A 16,984-nucleotide genomic window follows, 5' to 3' on the forward strand; every position below is an offset into this window, starting at 1 on the left:
GTCAACGGCCGTTTGTTATTTGAATGTGGATGGTTTGAAGGGATTGTACGCATGTTGTTCGGGCGGCTGGAGGCTTCAGGCGCCCGAGCAGGATGCAAAGCGCAACGCGTCACAGGATCGAACTCCTTCGGGCCTCCTTAAAATTGAACGCGCGCGCATACTATACATCACATTTGGCACACACACGCCTGGACAAAGTTATCAAACGCATTACTGTCCGCCTACGAAAACCTTGACTTTCACTCCTGGGAGCTGTGGCCGCATCGGTGTTTAGTGCCGCCGCCCTGACCTTCCTACAGCTTTCACTAAGTCCAAGAGATGCTGTGTCAAGGATACACATGGGACTGGGCGGTGGGCGATATTGACGATTGAACGAAGGTTCAGCCAGCGACACACGCTTAAGCCAGGAGCCATATTGAGGTGTCGAGATTATCATCCAGCGACTCATAGGGCTACACGCAAGCCTGGGTCTCTTACTCGACGGCCAACTACTGCGCTCATTTCCAAGCGGACGCTAGCGCTGATATGGAAGAGAGACCGCCTACGCGTGCTGGCGGTCGACGGCCAGCCAACTCTGGCATTCCGTCGGTAAGCATTCTGTCGATTCGCGCATGTGCCTTGCTGAGTGCCCAGGCATGTAATCGCTAGCGCGCTACAGGACGTAGCTTGTGATGCCGCGAGCAATAACGGGCGCTAGCTCGGGTTCGAAGGGGCATACTGTCGCGCGTGTCCCGGTACAACGGCCTAACCTGGCATAACTCGACACTCACCATTTTTCGCCCGCTGCCCCTGCTAGCTCTCACCTTGCCTCCATCGCACGCCTCTCCCTTACGCAGGCACACAACGTCGGGGCCCTTCCCTCGCTCCCACGTGAGCTTATGCCACCGGCCCAAACAGGTTTCGCGCCAGCGCCAACGCCCAGCGCCCTGCTGTCCCCACCCAGCGGCGCCACCAGCAGCGCCGGCCAGCAGCTGAGCGCACGTGTCATCGCAACGGCCAGCGCCAGCTCCAGCTCCACCGCCGCCACCTGCACCGGTAACTCGCCCCGCTGCCCCTCCACCAGCGCCGCCAGCCACACGCTCATGGCGCCCCTGGCATCCCCACGGTACGGTGCCGCCGGCCCGCCACTGCCCCTGGCCCAAGGGGTCCCACCGCCACCTCCACCGCCGAGTGTTCTTGCCTCCGCCCCTCCTTTCGCGCGTCGGAGCAACACCCTGAACGGCGGCACGGTGCTCGACTCAATTGGCCTGCCCGGCGAGGAGCACGGAGCCATGTTTGAGGCTCTAATGCTGGAGGATGACACCGACGCAGCCTGCGCGTCAGAGGCGGCGACAGCGGCGGCGGCTAGCTTGGCCGTCAATGTCAGTGTCAGGGAGTCAGCAGCGGGTGTGTCCAGCGGTGCAGAGGCGACGGCACCAGGCGACGGCGCAACTCAGGCGCGCTTCGTGCCACGGCCGCCAGACACACCGCCGCCGCCATCCATGCAAGGTCGCGCCTCCACCAGCGGTGTGGTTGACGGCGGCGGCGGCGACTTTTCGTCGATCATCATCTCAGGCGGTGGGGCCGCTGCCGGTGAGCCTCCCATCTCGCCTTTGTTAACCCACCTTCGCGTTCAGCGCCGGCCTACATTCACTTTCGGTGACAAAGACGGTGAGGGCAGCGGAACAGGCCATGCAGCCACGCCCACCACACCCAGCGGCGGCCTGGCAGCAATCGCATCCGGCGCCCTCTCGCCTGCCAGCGGCGGCTTCGGCGGCGGCTTCGGTGGCGCTGGGATGGGTGGCTTCGTACCAGCCTCTCCTCGCTTCGCGCGCGCGTCCACGACCATCGGGATTTCATCGGCTCCGTTGTCAACGCTTGCCCGCGGCGTGCCCCTGCTGCCTGGGGAAACGCCCAGCGACCCCGCCGCCTTCGGAGCTGGAATGCCGTGGCCAACGACAGCGGCTGCTTGTGCGTCGGGTGGCGCCAGCGGCGCCGCGACGCCTACCCGGGGCGGCGGCCACGTGGAGTCGCCTGTGAACGCCGGGCGCAAGCTGCTGCCGCCTCTACAGCGCGCAGCGCTGCACGCGCAGACCGCTTCGCCTCGCGTGTCCCTCACAGGAGCCGGCAGCGGCGGCGTCAGCCCAGCGGCGGCGGCAGTTTCCGCGGCGGCGGCGGCGGCGGCGGCTGTGACGGCGACGGCAGCAGGCAATGGGCCCGCCAGCGCCAACCTGCTTGCTCGCAGCATTGGCTGCGGCCCGGGAGGCTGGGGCGGTGGCAACGGCGGCGGGGCCGGTGGCGTGCCGGGCCTTCGCGCCATGTCATCATCGCTGACGTTGCCCGGGAGCTACATTGACCTCTCCTGCCACGTGCCTTTCCTGGTCGGGGAGGAACAGGCGGGGCCGATGACGCCTCCGGGCCCGAGCCCCGCCGGCGGCGCCAGCGGCGCGGCTGTGGTGTCATCGCTTGCGCTGCTCGGCGGCGGCACGCAGGCGAGCGGGAGGGCGCTCCTGCCGGTTGGGCGCAACAACAGCCACAGCTGCGGCGGCGGCAGCGGCGGCCGGAGCAGCAACGACAACGCTGACATGGCAGCCGGGGAGGCGGCCGCGGCCTCCTGCCCCCCGCTGACCCCTCGCGGGGGCACCGTGTCTGGGCCGCTGCCCGCGCTGGACGCAGCAGGCACTGCCGCGGTCCTCGCGGCCCTGGCCTCACACCCTGCCTCCTCGAAATCCCTGCTCTCGCAGCCGGCGCGAGGTGACGTGTCATTCAGTGGCGCCCACCAGCGCCCGCCACTGCCGTACCGGCGTACACTCACGGAGATTGCTGCGCTTGAGGCGTCATAGCCCGGCAGGAGCACTGTTAGGAGGGATGGTGGGCAAGGCTGGCGGGATTCGATGAATGGGGAGTTGTCAAACGTATTGCAAAGTAGGGGGCGAGAGGTGGGGTTTTTTAACCTGGTTGTCAAGCAGTAAACAATAAGGAAGTGCATGAAATGAGGGGTCATCTGCGCGGCGCGATGCAGCTGCAGTGAAGACAACTTGGTGCGCAAGGCTGCGTGGTGTGTCTGTGTTGACTGGTTCACTGAGGCGGCGTGTGCATGAAGATTTGGTAAGCGATTCGGCTCACAATGGGTACCATCCGTACCAAGTGTCTGGGAGTGCGGCTGTACATGTAGGGTGCTGCTGCTGTGTGTGTCTGTGTGCGTGTGTGTGTGGTTGGCGACACGAGACTGAGGTGTGTGCGCATGTGTGGCGCCTCGGTTTGTGTCAGGCTGCCCGAGTGCGTGTTGCTGCTGGCGCCAGCACGGTCACTGTTGCGGGGTCCTGACACAACTGAATAAGAAAGGGCCTGATGCTTTCTTAACTTCGGATTTGGATAATGCTTACAAGTGCTTAGCCGGAGACCGTTGACCACATGTGGTGCAGTGCCCCAAGTATGTTGCATGGGTCGCCGCCAGCGGGCGAGGTCTGGCTTATTAAAGGGCGTCTCTGTCGTATCTATGTTCACGCTTGGATTCTTCTATAGAGCTTGCTGAGCTTCTTTCCATTTTGTGTGTGCTGGGTATGCCATTGAGTGAATGAGTGGGTGTAAGGACGGAGGCCAACACGACAGCCTCCTGCCGGCGACGTTGTGATGTGCTTCTGTGGCTCGGCCCATGGGTTTATCTGTCTCTCGGGGGACACACGACGGCCTGTCAAACAGCGCCGGGGCATTCATTGTGGGGCTCGGCGGATAAGGCATACATCTGGATAGCATGCATCTGAGCGTTGGCGTTGTGTGGCACTGCGTGTGGCCCTTAGCGACGGGTGATGGCAGGGTGATGGAAAAGGATGCGGGGGAGGCAGGGCACTCATTCCTTGGCAATGCGTTGTGGAAGCACCTCCAGGTCCGGGCTATGAGGATCCCCATACCGGCCCGGATTCAAATAGGGCCCCGTCTCCCGTGAGGCTCTAGCTGAGAGTTCGAGGCACAGTGGGTGGTTAGGAAGCGCGCAAGCGAGCATAATGCATAAAGCGCCGTCATCGTAACGTCGCAAACATGAAGCGTCCCTCTTTGTAATGCTTGTGGCGTACTACCTAACACAGTCAAGCTACAATAGCAGCAGTACAACAACCTCCGAATCTGCTGGTATCTGGCGTAAGGATGCGGATGCTACAGAGGGGACAGTCCCAGCACGTCTGGCGTAAGGCGTCAAAGGGACGCGCGGCCTGCTGGTCGGCAGTCGTCTCAGACTCTCAGTGCTGGCACATGCAGTGGTGAACTCCATCGCATGTGCCAGTACAGGCCTGCCGTACGAGGTATGCTGGAACGCTGGTCTAGTGGCCGACAGTCGTACTTATGCAGCAGCAGCAGCAGCAGCAGCAGTGATGGTGTGGGGCGGCGGCGGTGGGGAAGTTGGAGGGGGAGGGTGGCGTTTGAGGGTGGCCAGGGGGCGACCTGGGCAGGAGCGGGTTATCAGGGGGGAACACGGAAAGGGGCAGTTGGGCGCACCACGTTAATAAAGAAAAGGATCAGGTGGGCTTGTCAACAGCGCTAGATCCCGATTGCGAAGGTGTGCCTTTGTCTGCTGGCGCCTTGTCCGATGGCGCGAAGGCCTGCGTGCCGTGGGATGTCCAGGAAGTGTTCGAAGGAGGAAATCGACAGCCCCGAGGCACGAGTTTTTACTTTTTGGATGCAATCTAAGATGGCTTTAGCACCTGGCGAGCGGCGGCGACGACGCTGAAAGGTGGAAGGGCGGCAACCGACGCGACCGTTGCCCCCAGAATGCAACTTCCTGAATCCTGCCGTTCTTGGGCCCTGAATACTGCATTGCGAGTTCTTGCCTGATTTATTATACTCTAAGCTGCAAATGGGTGCAAGCCGGTGGGGCGTTCGGTCCCTTGATCGCTTCGAGGCAAGCGCAGCTCCCGTGCAAAGATTTCCCGGCGTGGTATGAGTCGAAACAGTCTCCGAATCTATGCTTGTGCTCGCGTTTTATGGCAAACGCTGCTGCGGGCTGTCGCGTCGCAAACAGCTTGATATGACCCGCCGGTCGGCTCTTCGCATGTGTCCGTATTTAGGGCTCGCGATCGCCGACTCCCCAATAAAATCTTGCACAACTTAGGTTTTAGGCTACACTCCGTGATAGCTCGCTCGCTGTGCTAACCTTGGCCAACTTGCAAGGTCGGCCCCTAGGTCTTGAATTGAGCTCGGCCGCCGCTGCGAGCCTGCCGTCTCTTTCCTCAGAACATCTATACAATACAAACATATCATCGACACACTCGGACTTACTCTCGAGCACACGGCGACGACAACGCGAACAAACGACATTTCATCGGGCGTTGAGCACCTTGCTCGCCTCGCCTGCTGCGGCCCCGCAGCTCCACACAACTGGCTGCGATCGTCATGTCTACGCCGACCAAGACGGCAAACGGTCTGGACGCCGCGCGCGGCGGCGAGGAGGCGTATGATGCCGCGCAGATTGAGCAGCTCAACTCGCTGCTAGGGTTCCTCGAGAGCTCCTCCGCGGCGGGATCAAACGATGTGAAGTTCCAAGGCCTGAAGCAGCTGGGTTCGCTGGCTGCCGGCTCGTCCGGCGCTGACCTCCGAGGAGGATCCTCCGCGGTTTCCAGCGGTGACGGCCGCAACGTCGCCGAGCTGCCGAGCCTGCACCGCGCGGCATCGGCGGCCACCCCGGAGCGGCTCTCCAAGATGATCCCGGAGCTCGCTGGTGGCGCCGGCTTCGTCGGCGCGGCCCCCCTGGCTGAGGATGTCGGCCTCGGACATGGCCATCCTGCTGGCCCCGCGGCCAGCGGTACCAGTCCCGCCGCCGACATCGCAAGCCTGCTGCAGCAACAGCCCGGCCACGGCGCCGAAATCACCAAGCGCACCTCGTCCGCATCCTACTCCAGCGACGGCGCCGTGAGCAGCTCCTGCGCCTCGGGGCTGCTGCTACCGCGAGAGTCCGCCGCCGCCGCCGCACCGCACCACCACCACAATGCCCATCACTACCACGTCACCCTCCCCATGGCACCTGGCGCCAGCGGCAGCGAGGCCGGCGGCGGCGCCGCCGCGGGCGCTGCTCTGGGCCTTCGTGTGGCTGACGTGTGCCGTTCGTCCGTGCGGGTGAGTGCCGGATGGAAGGGAGGGATTAGCTGGTGGCTGGAGGGGTTTGCGGCGGGCGGGGCTTGAGGGGTGGGGCGGGCCTACCGAATGTCGGGCTGTGGTTGTGTACGAGGCCCGCCAAAAGGATAAGTGGTTGCGTGGGTCACCAGCTACACGGTGCATTCCGGCGGCACCATTGAGGTTGCGTGGCGCCAATAATGCCGTGCGTGTCGACAGGAGGGGGGCCCGGTCTGTCCGCGCGTGGGTCGTTTCGTTCATTATTCGTGGGGCGCGTCCCCGAGTCCCCGCCGCCTACCTGCTGCCTGGTAACTTGTCACATCCCGCCTCGCTCGTACGTGGGGTGTTCTCACGCATACAATCGTTGTGTGTGTGCGTCGTTTACAAATAATGCAGGACATGCTGCGTGAGGTGCTGCTGGAGGTTGTGCCGCTGCAGGTGAGGTGGGAGAGTAGTGGATCATGAGGTCAGTTTCGGGGGTAAGTGGGGGGCAAGTGGCGTGTGGCGGCGTACGTGTGGTGTGGTGGTGTGGGATTGGGTGCGTCGTGCACGCACACGTGTGCGCAGCTGGGCGGCCTGCTGGGTGCGAGCAAGACGTACGGTATGTGCTGCTGCACACGAGGCGCTCATCTCCGCCGCCGCCGCCACCACCATCTGCCACCACGCACACAGGACGGCACATTCCCACTCATGGCTGGCCCATCCACCTCGCCCCTACCCTTCCTGCTTCCCCCCGCCCGCCACTCCACAGGATGCGGCCGACGTGCTGTTCAAGGTAGACGCCCATCCCGGCTGGCAGGACATACGTGCTACAGCCGCAGCCATCATCGCCGCCGCCACCGCCACCGGCGACATGGCTGCTACTGCCTCCGCCGGCACCAGCAGCCTGCCCGCCACGCCCGCCAAGAACTCCCCCACCTTCCCATCTCCCCCGGCGCACCCGTCGCGGCCCCTTGACGCCAACGGCAGTAGCAGCCACCTGGACAACACCGCCGCCGCCGCGCTGCCACCGCTGCACCCGCCGCCCCCGCCGCCGCCCCGCTCCCCGGCTGCGTCCGCCGGCTCTTCTGCTACAGCCGACGGCGTCACGCCCCAGTCTTGCACGCCGCAGCAGCTACAGCCGCTCCGCCCTAGCAACCTGGCGCCGCTGACGCCGGCACGCTCCTTGATGATGTCACCGCCGCCGGCGCCACTGTCCCCCGCCGCCCTGGCGGCTGCTGCTGCGGCGGCGGCGGCGGCGGGAGGCAGTAGCACCGGCAGCAGCAGCCCCAGTGGCTTTCTGGTGAGCCTGCTACAGCAGCACCCGCAGCTGCTGGACACGCTGCAGGCCAACCCGCAGATGCTGCCCACCATTCTGAACATGGGGCCGCTGGGCGGCGGCGGCGGCGGCGGCGGCGGCTCCCTGTCGCCCGAGGACATTGCCTCAGTGCTCGCTAGTCTTAACGCAGCAGGCAATGACGATGGTAGCAACGCCGGCGGCGGCGCTGCCGGCGCCAGCGCCTTCGGCGCGCTCCCGAGCTCGCCGCCATCCCTGGCCTCTCCCGCCTCCGCGGTCGCTGGCGGCGCCGGCGGCCTGTGGGCCGGCCTTCCGTCTCCCGGCGGCGGCGGCGGCGGCGGCATCGACTTCAATGGAGGTGGCGGCGGCGCCGCCGCAGCGCCGTACTACGGTGCCAGCCCCCATCGTAACGGCAGTGGTGGGGCCGCCGGCCTGGAGGCCTTTCATCTGCTCATGGGCGGAGCCGGTGCGCCTGGTGGCGGCGCCGGCGGCGGCGGCCCTGGCGGCGCGGTGGACGCCAGCGGCGCCTTCGGCGCCGGTGCGGTGCTGGGTGGTGGCGGTGCCGGTGCCGGCGGCAGCGCGGGCTTTGAGGAGCTGAGTCCGGCGGTGCGCGACAAGATTCAGTCTGTCCTGGACAACTGCGGCCCCCACATCCGGGTGAGTTGGGTATGGTTGGGTTTCGGTGGTTGGTGCGGTGGTCCCTGGCGTTGTGCTTGCTCGCGTTCCAGGTTCGTTGCGTGCCGGTGTGGTGCCGTGCCGTTCCCCTTCTTTCTAGCTGACACCATGGTAGCTTGTCAAGGTGCGACGCTAAACCCCTACGATTGCCTTGGTGGCGGAGGCCGTTTCCGCTTTGTGTTTCTGAGTACTGACAACTTCCCGCCACTTTTCCACGACTACCCCTTCTACAGGCGGAGCACTTCGACGCTGGTGTACGGCACTGGCTCCTCCAGCTGCAGGTGTGTGTGGGGGGGTGGGGGGACAGGGGGGTCATCGACGTGCGGGACGTGGTGTGCGCTATGTGCCATGTGCCACGTGGCCATGTGGCTGCAACTGCCGCTTGATGACTCGAGGGCTCACTGCATGCATCACTGCGCATCATTCCCACCTTCATTCCCACCTTCATTCCCACCTTCATTCCCACCTTCATTCCCTCCACCTTTCCACCCACCTCCCCCACCCCACAGCTGCTGTTCGGCGAGCTGTGTGCGGTGTCGGCGCTGCACTCCATTGAGACCGCAGCCAACCTGGAGGTAAGGGCGTGTGTGTGTGGGGGGGGGGGGGGTGAGGTGCAAGAGGCAGGGGCTGCTGCTGGCAAAGGCCCCAAGTCCCCCCGAGAGGCATAGACACAGACTTCTTGGGGGCGGGTGCCCTCTGGGCAGCGCCCGCAGACAAGCTTGGCCCCCCGTCTTGGTTCAGCTCGGACTGGAACAAACAATCCCCGCCTTCCTCTCACCCACTTGCCACCCCCACCCCCGCCTCCTCCATCCCCTCCCCACACACACCCTCAGGGCGTGCGGCGCATGAAGGCCTTCATCACCACGCGCCTGATCGACCACTACGAGCAGATGGTGTGGGCGCAGGACCCGCAGACCTACGCGCTGCGCAAACTGACGCCCGACCTCATCATGGTGCTGGAGGAGCTCATCCACTCGGACAAGGGGCTCAGGTGCGGCGGCTTGCTTATCAGGCGGCAGCGGGCAAGCAGCGGTTGCAATTGGATGAGGCGGTTGCAAAGCCACTAGCTTGGGCTTCGCACGGATTCACCTCCCTGCTGGGTCTCGCTTTGTGCTGTATACATAGGGAGCGCGCGCACACGCACGCTCGTGGCGCTCTGCTGCTTTGCTTGCCCCCGCACGCCGCTAGCGCGCTCTGGATCTCCTTGCTTGGACCCAATTCACATCTGATCTGATATGCATGCAGGTGGACGCACTTTGACCCCAAGGTGCTGGACACCATCCGGGAGATCCGCCTGCCCGACGCCGTGCGCACCCGCCTGTCCAAGCTGTGCGCACAGGTGAGGTGATGAGCTGCTGCGGTGATTCCGTGGATGGCTTCGCGCATGCAGTTCCCCAGCCATAGTTTCCTTTTCTCTCGAACATGCGTCGCCTAGCTCTTAGTCACCCTGCTGCAACACACCGCCACCACCTTCCCATCCACCTCCCCTCTCATCACCACCTTCCACCCAGCCCACCTCCTCTCTCCCACCACCCAACTCCCTAACTCCCTACCTCCCACCACCTCCCTACCTCCCTACCTCCCACCACCTCCCTACCTCCCTACCTCCCACCTCCCTACCTCCCTACCTGCCGTCCCAGGAGCTCAACGGCGTGCAGAACGTGCCCGCCTACCTCTACACGCTGCTGTCCAAGCGCGGCAAGACCGCCAAGCAGGCCGCCGCGCAGAAGCAGATGCAGGAGCTCGCCCTGAGGCTGGCCGCCGGCGCCGGCGTCGGCAGCGGCCTCGGCGGCATGGCCGGCATGGGCGGCGGCGGCGGTTACGGCGGTTTGGGTGGCGGTTACGGCGCTGGTAGCCCATACGGCGGCGGCGGCGGCGGCGGTTACGGTGGCGGCGGCGGCGGCTATCCCAGCAGCCTTGGCTCGCCGGCGGCGGCCGTGGGCTTTGGCTCGCCTGGCGGCCCAGGCCTGTACGGTGGCGGCGGCGGCGGCGGTTACGCCAGTGGCAGCGGCCACATGCAGATGAGCCCGTACGGCGGCGGCGGCGGCAGCGGCGCGGTGTACGGCAGCGGCCAGAACGACATGTACGGCGGTGGCATAGGCGGTACTGCTGGCGCCGGCGGCGGCTACGGCGGCTATTTTGGCAACCTGTGAGCGGGCTGCCATGAGATATTGACCACAAGCGAAGCGGGCGCCCGCACCTGTAAGCGATGGTGGATCCAGAGCATTCACGCGGCGTGCGGCTATCAAGTTGGAAATTGGTGTGCGCTTCTTCTCCAACACCCTTCTTCTCCCCCGTCCGTCGACAAATCTTGGGGCGCAGTGCCATGGTGGGTTGCGTGTGTGGACCCGCCATTGCGATACGCTATCTTGCACGTCGGTTTAGGCTCGGAAGTGCGCACGCTATGCCTTGACATAAATACTTATGCGCGTCCGCTGTTTGATTGTGCGTTCGCTGCATGGGGCATAGCCCGCCCGGTGTGTGGCGGGGCGGGGCGGCATGAGTGTACATGGCGTTGAGGGGGGTGTTCATCGTGGGGTGGGGTGGGGCTGCGTGGCTGCGCCGCCGTGCATATGCCCATGCCTTGACATGCACGCATGAGCGCAGTAAGCCACGGCACATGTGTGTGTGTGTGTGTGTGTGTTTGTGTTGTATTTGTGTGTGTGTGTGTGTTTTGTACATCAACGCAATTTACGACGGCATGCAGCAATACACGAGGCTCGACGCGGCCTGGAACGGAATCGGCTGGTGCGGGCGGGAATGCAGCGGGCAGGCGGGCGAGCAGGGGGCTGTCAGGGGGGCAGTAGCGTGCCGCCGTGCTGGCATGGGGCAGCAGGACTAGATAGCATGGAGACCTGGCGTGAGCGGCTTACGATGTATGCGGGCGTCTGCTTGATTCCATGGCGGTCGTGCCTGTGCAAAGCACGAACTGGAAAGCTGGGGGGTGGAGGGCGGCATGCTGCAGGGGCCGACCGTGTGGCATGGACTGCGCGTGGGGATCGGCATCAATTGGGTGGGTGTTAGAAGTTGTTGAAATTGCTAGCTGTGGCGGTGAGTAGTCCACACGTTGAGACGAGTTGTGATTGGACTGCAAGCGTAGCGGTGCGTTTGCGGCTTACTTGTCCTGATAGCAGGCATTGCTCCACGGCTGCATATGCGGCAGCCGTTGGCTGTTGAACTTACATTGATTCCGGTGAGCGGTGTGTCCTGGCTGATCGATGGGTGGCCGCACGGTGCCGCGTGGATAAATACTCTCGCCTTGCCTCGACTTGCCTAATGGAGACGCGCGGATAGCGGATTGCGGAAGGACTAGGGCGCGGGCGGCGGACGGCGGTGCGGAGTAGCGCAGACACATGGCACGAACCCGTGCGACACGAGACGCGCGATGTTTGGTGGTGGGTGGTGTGACGGCGTGGCATGGGCGGCACGTTGCACAGGTGCGGCGAGGTGAGGCTAGGTTCATAAGGGGAGAGTCGCAGTCAAGCAGTTGTAGTGGTGGACTGGGAGTGGAGGAGCAAACCGATGGAATGAATAAGGATTCCCAAGGAATGACACTATTTGCAGTAGTGACAGCGGCAACCGCAGTGCCTAGACGCGGGCCGGTGGGTGCAGCGCAGTAGAGCAGTGCGCGTTAAAGCATTACTTTACAGCGTGTGAATTGGATTGGATTTACAGGACCTGACGCAACACGCAGGAAGGCACACAGAGAGTAGTGGAGTATACGCGTAGATTTCAACGGATGAGTGCGGGTGTTGTAATTGTAGCCGTGGCGGGGCTTGCCCAAGGTGTGGGTGGGTAGCACCGTTGCGATGCAGTACACACACGGGTGGCGTGCCAGCGTGCAGGTTGGGGTGCCCGAGCCCCCAATTGACGATCGACTTGACGTGCGACTATTTCGACACAAAAGAAGAAAGGGTTTCATGAGCCCGATGAGATGCCTCAACTAGAATGATCGGCCGTGGCAGAGGGGTAGGCGCAGGTGTGGAGCCGCACGTATTGGCGTGGCAGGTTCGGTGAAGGCCGCCGTGAGACTAGTTTTTCATTGGTTAGGAGGTAGTGCCGAATTTGTACCAGCAATTCCGCTTTGTTAGACAAGCCACAGGGAGATGGCACGTGGTGGGTGGTGCGGTGGTTTGTGGGGGCAATAAAGATGATCGAGAGCGTGTGTGCACGTTAGCCACCGCCGCGTGAAGGCCTTGTGTAAGTGGACCGTGGCAAAATAAATCACCAATGGTGTCCAGGGTTGGGCGAGGCCCATGTCGACTAGGCTGGCAATGTGCAGGCAGGCAGGCAGGCAGATGGACTGGGCTGAACTGCGAGCCCAGTGCAGGCGAGTACGCAGCGGAGGGCGCACGTGCCCATCCTCATGCCCTCCCCCAGTAATTGCTCGTCGCGCGATCGTGACTTCGCATGACCAAGCGCCCCCTCGACTTCAGTCGTTCAAGGCCAGGTCAGCAGGCAAGTGGTGAGAGCAGCCTTACACAACCAGCCAACCTGCATTGTGGCAGCGCTCCCGGAAATTGCTGCTCGGCGGCTGCCTGCCGCTCACCCTGTCCTGTCCACGTGGACACCCCACCTGCAGACCTACACATCAGAATAATCCTGCGCCGCGGCGGTTCTACGCTTCTAAACGCCGCCGCACAGAAGAACTGCTACCCAGCTAATCACCCCTTCTCCCCGTCTGCCCTGGCACGTCCTGCCTAGTTTTGTCGCGTAATGTCGTCCTGCAATGCCCGGTCAGCAACCAGGTTGTCACTTGAGGCAGTCTTATCACCAAAACTAATCATGCGCCTAGGCCTCCACCAAGGGGCAGAGCCAGCACTGCCCGCCGCGGCACCAGCTCGGCCACATGTGCCCCTGCTCCGTGCCTGTGACATGCGACCCCCGACATTGCCACAGGCGCGTTGTAGATATCTATCTTGCGCTTGCTCTCCACCCCAACTATACTCCCCCACTAGTGCGTCCTCGGGAGGCCACAGCTGCCAAGGCCAAGTCAAGAGCCACACACGACCATTCGTCATTTTCCCTGGTCCTGCCGCTTCCACCCGCCGTGCGCCGCCGCCCGCCTCAACCGCATCGCAGCCCGGCTGTCCGCCAGCTATCTGCATGCAGACAGCGCCGCCCACCACCGCACGCGCGCTGCCCTCTGGCTCCGGCGCTGACGCGCTCGACTGCGGCGCACCCGCACCCGCACCCGCGGTGCGCCTCGCGTGTGCTGTTGCTGGACGCGCTGCTGCCCCACCTCCTCCTCCTCCTCCTCCTCCATCTCCTCCTGCCGCTCCTGCTTACATGATGGGCAGCGCGGCGGTGCCCAGGCGCTCCGCCAGCGCCACGTGGGCGCGCAGCAGGTCGGACAGGAAGGTCACCATCATGTTGTCCTGCGGGGTGTGTATGTGTGTGTGTGTGTGTGTATGTGTATGTGTGTGTGTGTTAAACAAAGAATCAAACGGAACAAAATTCCGCCATACACGCGCGCGCAGTTACCAAAAAATACCGACGCCGGTTACCGAGCTCCGCGTGTGTGTGTGTGTGTGTGTGTTAAAGAGCACAAGCAAAACATAGCGCAAAGACAGTGTATGTGTGTGTGCGCGCGCGTGTGTGTGTGGTGTATTCCAAGACCCACTAAAAGGGGTTAGCGGGAGGTGATCAGTGTGAGACGGCTCTCAGGCGCCCACCCACGCCCACCCAGTACATTCCGCGCGCGTGTCTAAACGCACGCTCTCACAGCATACGCCGTCACCGCACCGCCACCACTGCATCCGTTGTCCGCCCCCGGCGCCCCCGGCCGTGCACCGCTCCGCACCTGCACGCTCTCGTTGAACAGGCGCTCGAAGTCGGGGCGGGCCAGGTGCGGCACCAGCGCCAGCGTGTCAGCCAGGTAGCGGCCAATGGCGGGGTCGCCGGTCACCTTGCCCGACTGCGTGTGGGTGCGCAGAGGCGTGGAGAGGAGCAGGAGCGGTGGGCGAAGAGCAGGCGAACCAGGAGAACCACCAGCCCCGAAGGAAGCCCCTCCAGTTGCACTTTGCGGTCCCATACCAGCGCACTTTGCCTGTTGGCGTGCTGCTAGGGATCTGCCGCCACCAGTCACGAACAGGCCCCACTCACTCGCATGCCCTAGCCATCTGCCATGCAGACGCGCGCGAACAAAGCCCAGATCATTCTCTTTTCAGACGCCTCAATTGTTCTGCAGACGCCCTCACCCAGTTTCCGCCGAGTCAACATCTCCCCTCTCCTCTCTGCCCCTCTCCCTTCTCCCTTCTCACATCCCCTCCTGCCTCCCGCGTCCCTCCCCTCCCGCCTCCCTCCATCGCCTTCAGAGAACGCACATTCCCACACAGTCCCACACTCACGTTGACGGCCTCCACGTACTCGGCGGCGCGGCCCACAAGCTCCGCCAGGCGAGCCATGGACGCCTGAAGCAGATGCAACACACACAGAGCAGCAAGAACACAACATGGCAGGAACATGTTACGCATTAGCCGGTGCCGAGCCGCATGGCACGAATCTGTGGACAGCCCTAACAAGCAGGCAGGCGGATTGCAATGGATCCACGACGCACGGATATGCAAGGAGAAACCAGCCCACCGGAGATTGGATCACAAGCAACCGGACCCGCGTGTCCATCGCCGCATGTACACACACACACGCCACCGCTTCCCTCCCAAGCTCCCAAAAGCCGTGCTAGCCCGCTCTTGCCTGCAGCGTCTCTGCGTCGTCCGTCAGGGACTTGCTGGAGCTGTCCTTCTTGGCGTCCGGGCTGGGGTCGTTCAGGCCAGTCAGCATCAGGTCCGCTGCGGCGCGGGGGTTCCGGGGCGTGTATAAGCGTGTTCAAAAAGGTGAGGGCAGGAGGGATGGGTTGGGGAGGCCCACGGGTTGAGCTGCCCGCTGTCCCCTAGGCCGTCCTGCCCTGGCACGGAGGGCGCCCCCACCCGCATCCGGACTGAGGCGCACAGATGACCTTCCTGTGCGTGAGGTCCACCACAAGCGCTGCTGCCTGCCGTGCCCCAACCCGGCCCTCCTGGAGGAGTGCGGACCCGGCAGCCCTGAGATGGCCCCTGGTCGCATGACACGGCCAAGCGCCACATCCGACGTGTCCGCTCCCCGCCATCCCCGGCCCCGTCCGCCGCTGCTGTACTCCGGCGCGGGCACGCACCTCCCACGCGCTCCACATCCCCAAAGATGGTTTCGCAGGGAATCTCCACGAACTCGGTGGCCAGCTGCTTGTCGCCCAGCGCCAGTGTGCGCGAGGTGTAGGCAGAGATGTTGAACTTCTCGTCCCGCAGCGTGGTGTCCACCACCATGTGCACCTGCGGCCCCCGACAATTAATCGAACTGTCAATATAAGCGCGTGCGCCAGGCGCTGAATACGCAGCTGCAAAGCCTGAGCCTGAGACCCGCTTACAGGGTGCTGCGACTCCTTGCTGTAGAACTCCTGGATCAGCGCGTCGCTGTTGTAAAGCTCCGAGCCAGTCGCGAACCTTCAAAAGGGCAAGCCGCGTGTCAGAATTCGCTCGGAAAGCTCTCGCCCAGCTTTGCCGCCGCTCACCAGCCCACGATGACCTCGTGCGGCGCCACCTTTTGGTGCAGCTCGAACATCGTCTTATGGTGCACAACGTCCACCATGACCTGGTCCGAGCTCTCATTGTGCGGCACTACGTAGCAGTTCTTCACCTCGATCGTGTTGTCCACAACCACGCCTAGGAGCGTGCCGATCACACGGTCTTGGTGCTCTTTACGGCGGGTATACGCATCACAGATAGCAAATAGCACAACCGGGTGAACCTTAACGGAGACGCTGCTCCCGCTCGGGAGTAGGACAGTGCTCATGATTGCAGCTGTGTAAATATAAGCAAGACTGCTACTCTATATTGTAAAGGAAAGAAATGGGCAAAAGTCGCGCGTCTCAGCAAGCCCGGTTCAATGTGGCGGCCGACCTTTTGTAGACTTTTATTCCGGCTCATCGACATCCTAAGAAGTAAATAAAGCTAGATTAGCTCAAAAACACACCTGGCTGGACGAGGGCTGCGCCGGGAGTGAAAGGCCGAGCGTGCCCCTTGGCCAACCCAGCTTCCACGCCACGGTATCCGAAAGCCGTTGGCCCACCAGCGGTCATCGCGGGGCTAAGGGTGGAGGGGTATATTGCCCCATCCCAATCAGTACCGCAATTCCAGAGCGGCCCCGCTGGATGAAGGTAAGGCGCTTTCTCCGTATCTTGGAGTACATGGGCTAACAAGAGCAGGCCGAGAGTGCAGGGATAAGATGCCAGAAGTGGCTGAACACGCTACTGTTGGTCGTGTCGCGCTGTCAGGGCTGGGGTACTTCGAGGCTCTCGATATCCAGGCGCACTCGTCGATGCTGTCAGCCATCTGCAGTCCAGTGCAGTCCACCTACTCTCGGTTGGTTCCCAAGCCCTCGCAGCCCTCACGGCTATTTTTTTCGCAAGGTTTGACGTGGCGGTGTTGAGACAGCTGCGGTGGGACCGCCAGCGTTGACACGCTGTCGGGTTGTAGGGCATCCAGGCAAAAGGATAGAGATGGTCAGAGGCGCGCTCCACACCCAATAAAAGGGCACAACGGCAGGAACGAGCCGAGTTGACATAAGGACTGCTCCAGGCAAAGGCGCTAAGGCCTTGGAGGTTTGGTCATGTTGCGGCATGGCCACCATCGGCGGCTGTTCTCGCAGACGGGGAGGCTGCGCCAGCCAAGTATTAAGGATGCCGAAGCTGTTACAACATGCAGGACGCATGTACACCTTAATTGAATGTACATACAGGGTCAGAGCTTGGAGGGGATCCAACGGGGTGGAGGATGGCCCTATGGGTTCGTGTGTGCCAAGTCTGTGAAGGTGAGCGCAGCCACGCTGTCACGGCGCAGTCACCGGCCGTCAACCTCCAGTGAGACCTTACGAGTTAGCCTTCAAGCCATCGCACCTAAGTCAATGCATTTTCAGGCA

The 16,984-nt window shown here is 63.2% G+C and overlaps 4 protein-coding genes across 4 annotated transcripts; 3 read left to right on the forward strand and 1 right to left on the reverse strand.

Moving 5' to 3' along the window:
- The first annotated feature begins 165 nt into the window (after window positions 1–165).
- On the forward strand, window positions 166–4,050 carry CHLRE_16g654400v5 (uncharacterized protein). The gene is made up of 2 exons (XM_043070866.1): window positions 166–588; window positions 837–4,050. Exon 2 carries the CDS (start codon window positions 879–881, stop codon window positions 2,820–2,822), a length of 1,944 nt encoding a protein of 647 aa, XP_042915508.1. The 5' UTR covers window positions 166–588; window positions 837–878; the 3' UTR covers window positions 2,823–4,050.
- Window positions 4,051–4,812: 762 nt separating this feature from the next.
- CHLRE_16g654450v5 (uncharacterized protein) lies at window positions 4,813–12,474 on the forward strand. The gene is made up of 8 exons (XM_043070867.1): window positions 4,813–6,084; window positions 6,478–6,519; window positions 6,833–8,014; window positions 8,266–8,313; window positions 8,542–8,607; window positions 8,866–9,023; window positions 9,278–9,371; window positions 9,673–12,474. Exons 1-8 carry the CDS (start codon window positions 5,365–5,367, stop codon window positions 10,183–10,185), a joined length of 2,823 nt encoding a protein of 940 aa, XP_042915509.1. The 5' UTR covers window positions 4,813–5,364; the 3' UTR covers window positions 10,186–12,474.
- Window positions 12,475–12,497: 23 nt separating this feature from the next.
- On the reverse strand, window positions 12,498–15,972 carry CHLRE_16g654500v5 (uncharacterized protein). The gene is made up of 7 exons (XM_043070868.1): window positions 15,579–15,972; window positions 15,435–15,510; window positions 15,186–15,339; window positions 14,729–14,823; window positions 14,383–14,445; window positions 13,836–13,949; window positions 12,498–13,410 (listed from the first exon to the last, which is right to left on the reverse strand). The coding sequence occupies exons 1-7, from the start codon at window positions 15,857–15,859 to the stop codon at window positions 13,318–13,320; spliced, it is 876 nt and encodes a 291-aa protein (XP_042915510.1). The 5' UTR covers window positions 15,860–15,972; the 3' UTR covers window positions 12,498–13,317.
- A 250-nt stretch (window positions 15,973–16,222) lies between these two features.
- CHLRE_16g654526v5 (uncharacterized protein) lies at window positions 16,223–16,944 on the forward strand. The gene has a single exon (XM_043070869.1). It carries the CDS (start codon window positions 16,292–16,294, stop codon window positions 16,493–16,495), a length of 204 nt encoding a protein of 67 aa, XP_042915511.1. The 5' UTR covers window positions 16,223–16,291; the 3' UTR covers window positions 16,496–16,944.
- The last annotated feature ends 40 nt before the right edge of the window (window positions 16,945–16,984 follow it).

This window comes from Chlamydomonas reinhardtii, chromosome 16, assembly GCF_000002595.2.
Source record: "Chlamydomonas reinhardtii strain CC-503 cw92 mt+ chromosome 16, whole genome shotgun sequence".
NCBI classification, from domain to species: domain Eukaryota; kingdom Viridiplantae; phylum Chlorophyta; class Chlorophyceae; order Chlamydomonadales; family Chlamydomonadaceae; genus Chlamydomonas; species Chlamydomonas reinhardtii.

Coding starts and splice junctions, on each gene's coding strand:
- CHLRE_16g654400v5 (XM_043070866.1), top strand. CDS start 879: ATGCCACCGGCCCAAACAGGTTTCGCGCCAGCGCCAACGCCCAGCGCC.
- CHLRE_16g654450v5 (XM_043070867.1), top strand. CDS start 5,365: ATGTCTACGCCGACCAAGACGGCAAACGGTCTGGACGCCGCGCGCGGC. Junction 8,608..8,865: donor AGACCGCAGCCAACCTGGAG/GTAAGGGCGTGT, acceptor ACACACCCTCAG/GGCGTGCGGCGCATGAAGGC. Junction 9,024..9,277: donor CACTCGGACAAGGGGCTCAG/GTGCGGCGGCTT, acceptor ATATGCATGCAG/GTGGACGCACTTTGACCCCA.
- CHLRE_16g654500v5 (XM_043070868.1), bottom strand. CDS start 15,859: ATGAGCACTGTCCTACTCCCGAGCGGGAGCAGCGTCTCCGTTAAGGTT. Junction 15,511..15,578: donor CACGAGGTCATCGTGGGCTG/GTGAGCGGCGGC, acceptor GCCCTTTTGAAG/GTTCGCGACTGGCTCGGAGC. Junction 14,824..15,185: donor GGATGTGGAGCGCGTGGGAG/GTGCGTGCCCGC, acceptor CCCGCGCCGCAG/CGGACCTGATGCTGACTGGC.
- CHLRE_16g654526v5 (XM_043070869.1), top strand. CDS start 16,292: ATGCCAGAAGTGGCTGAACACGCTACTGTTGGTCGTGTCGCGCTGTCA.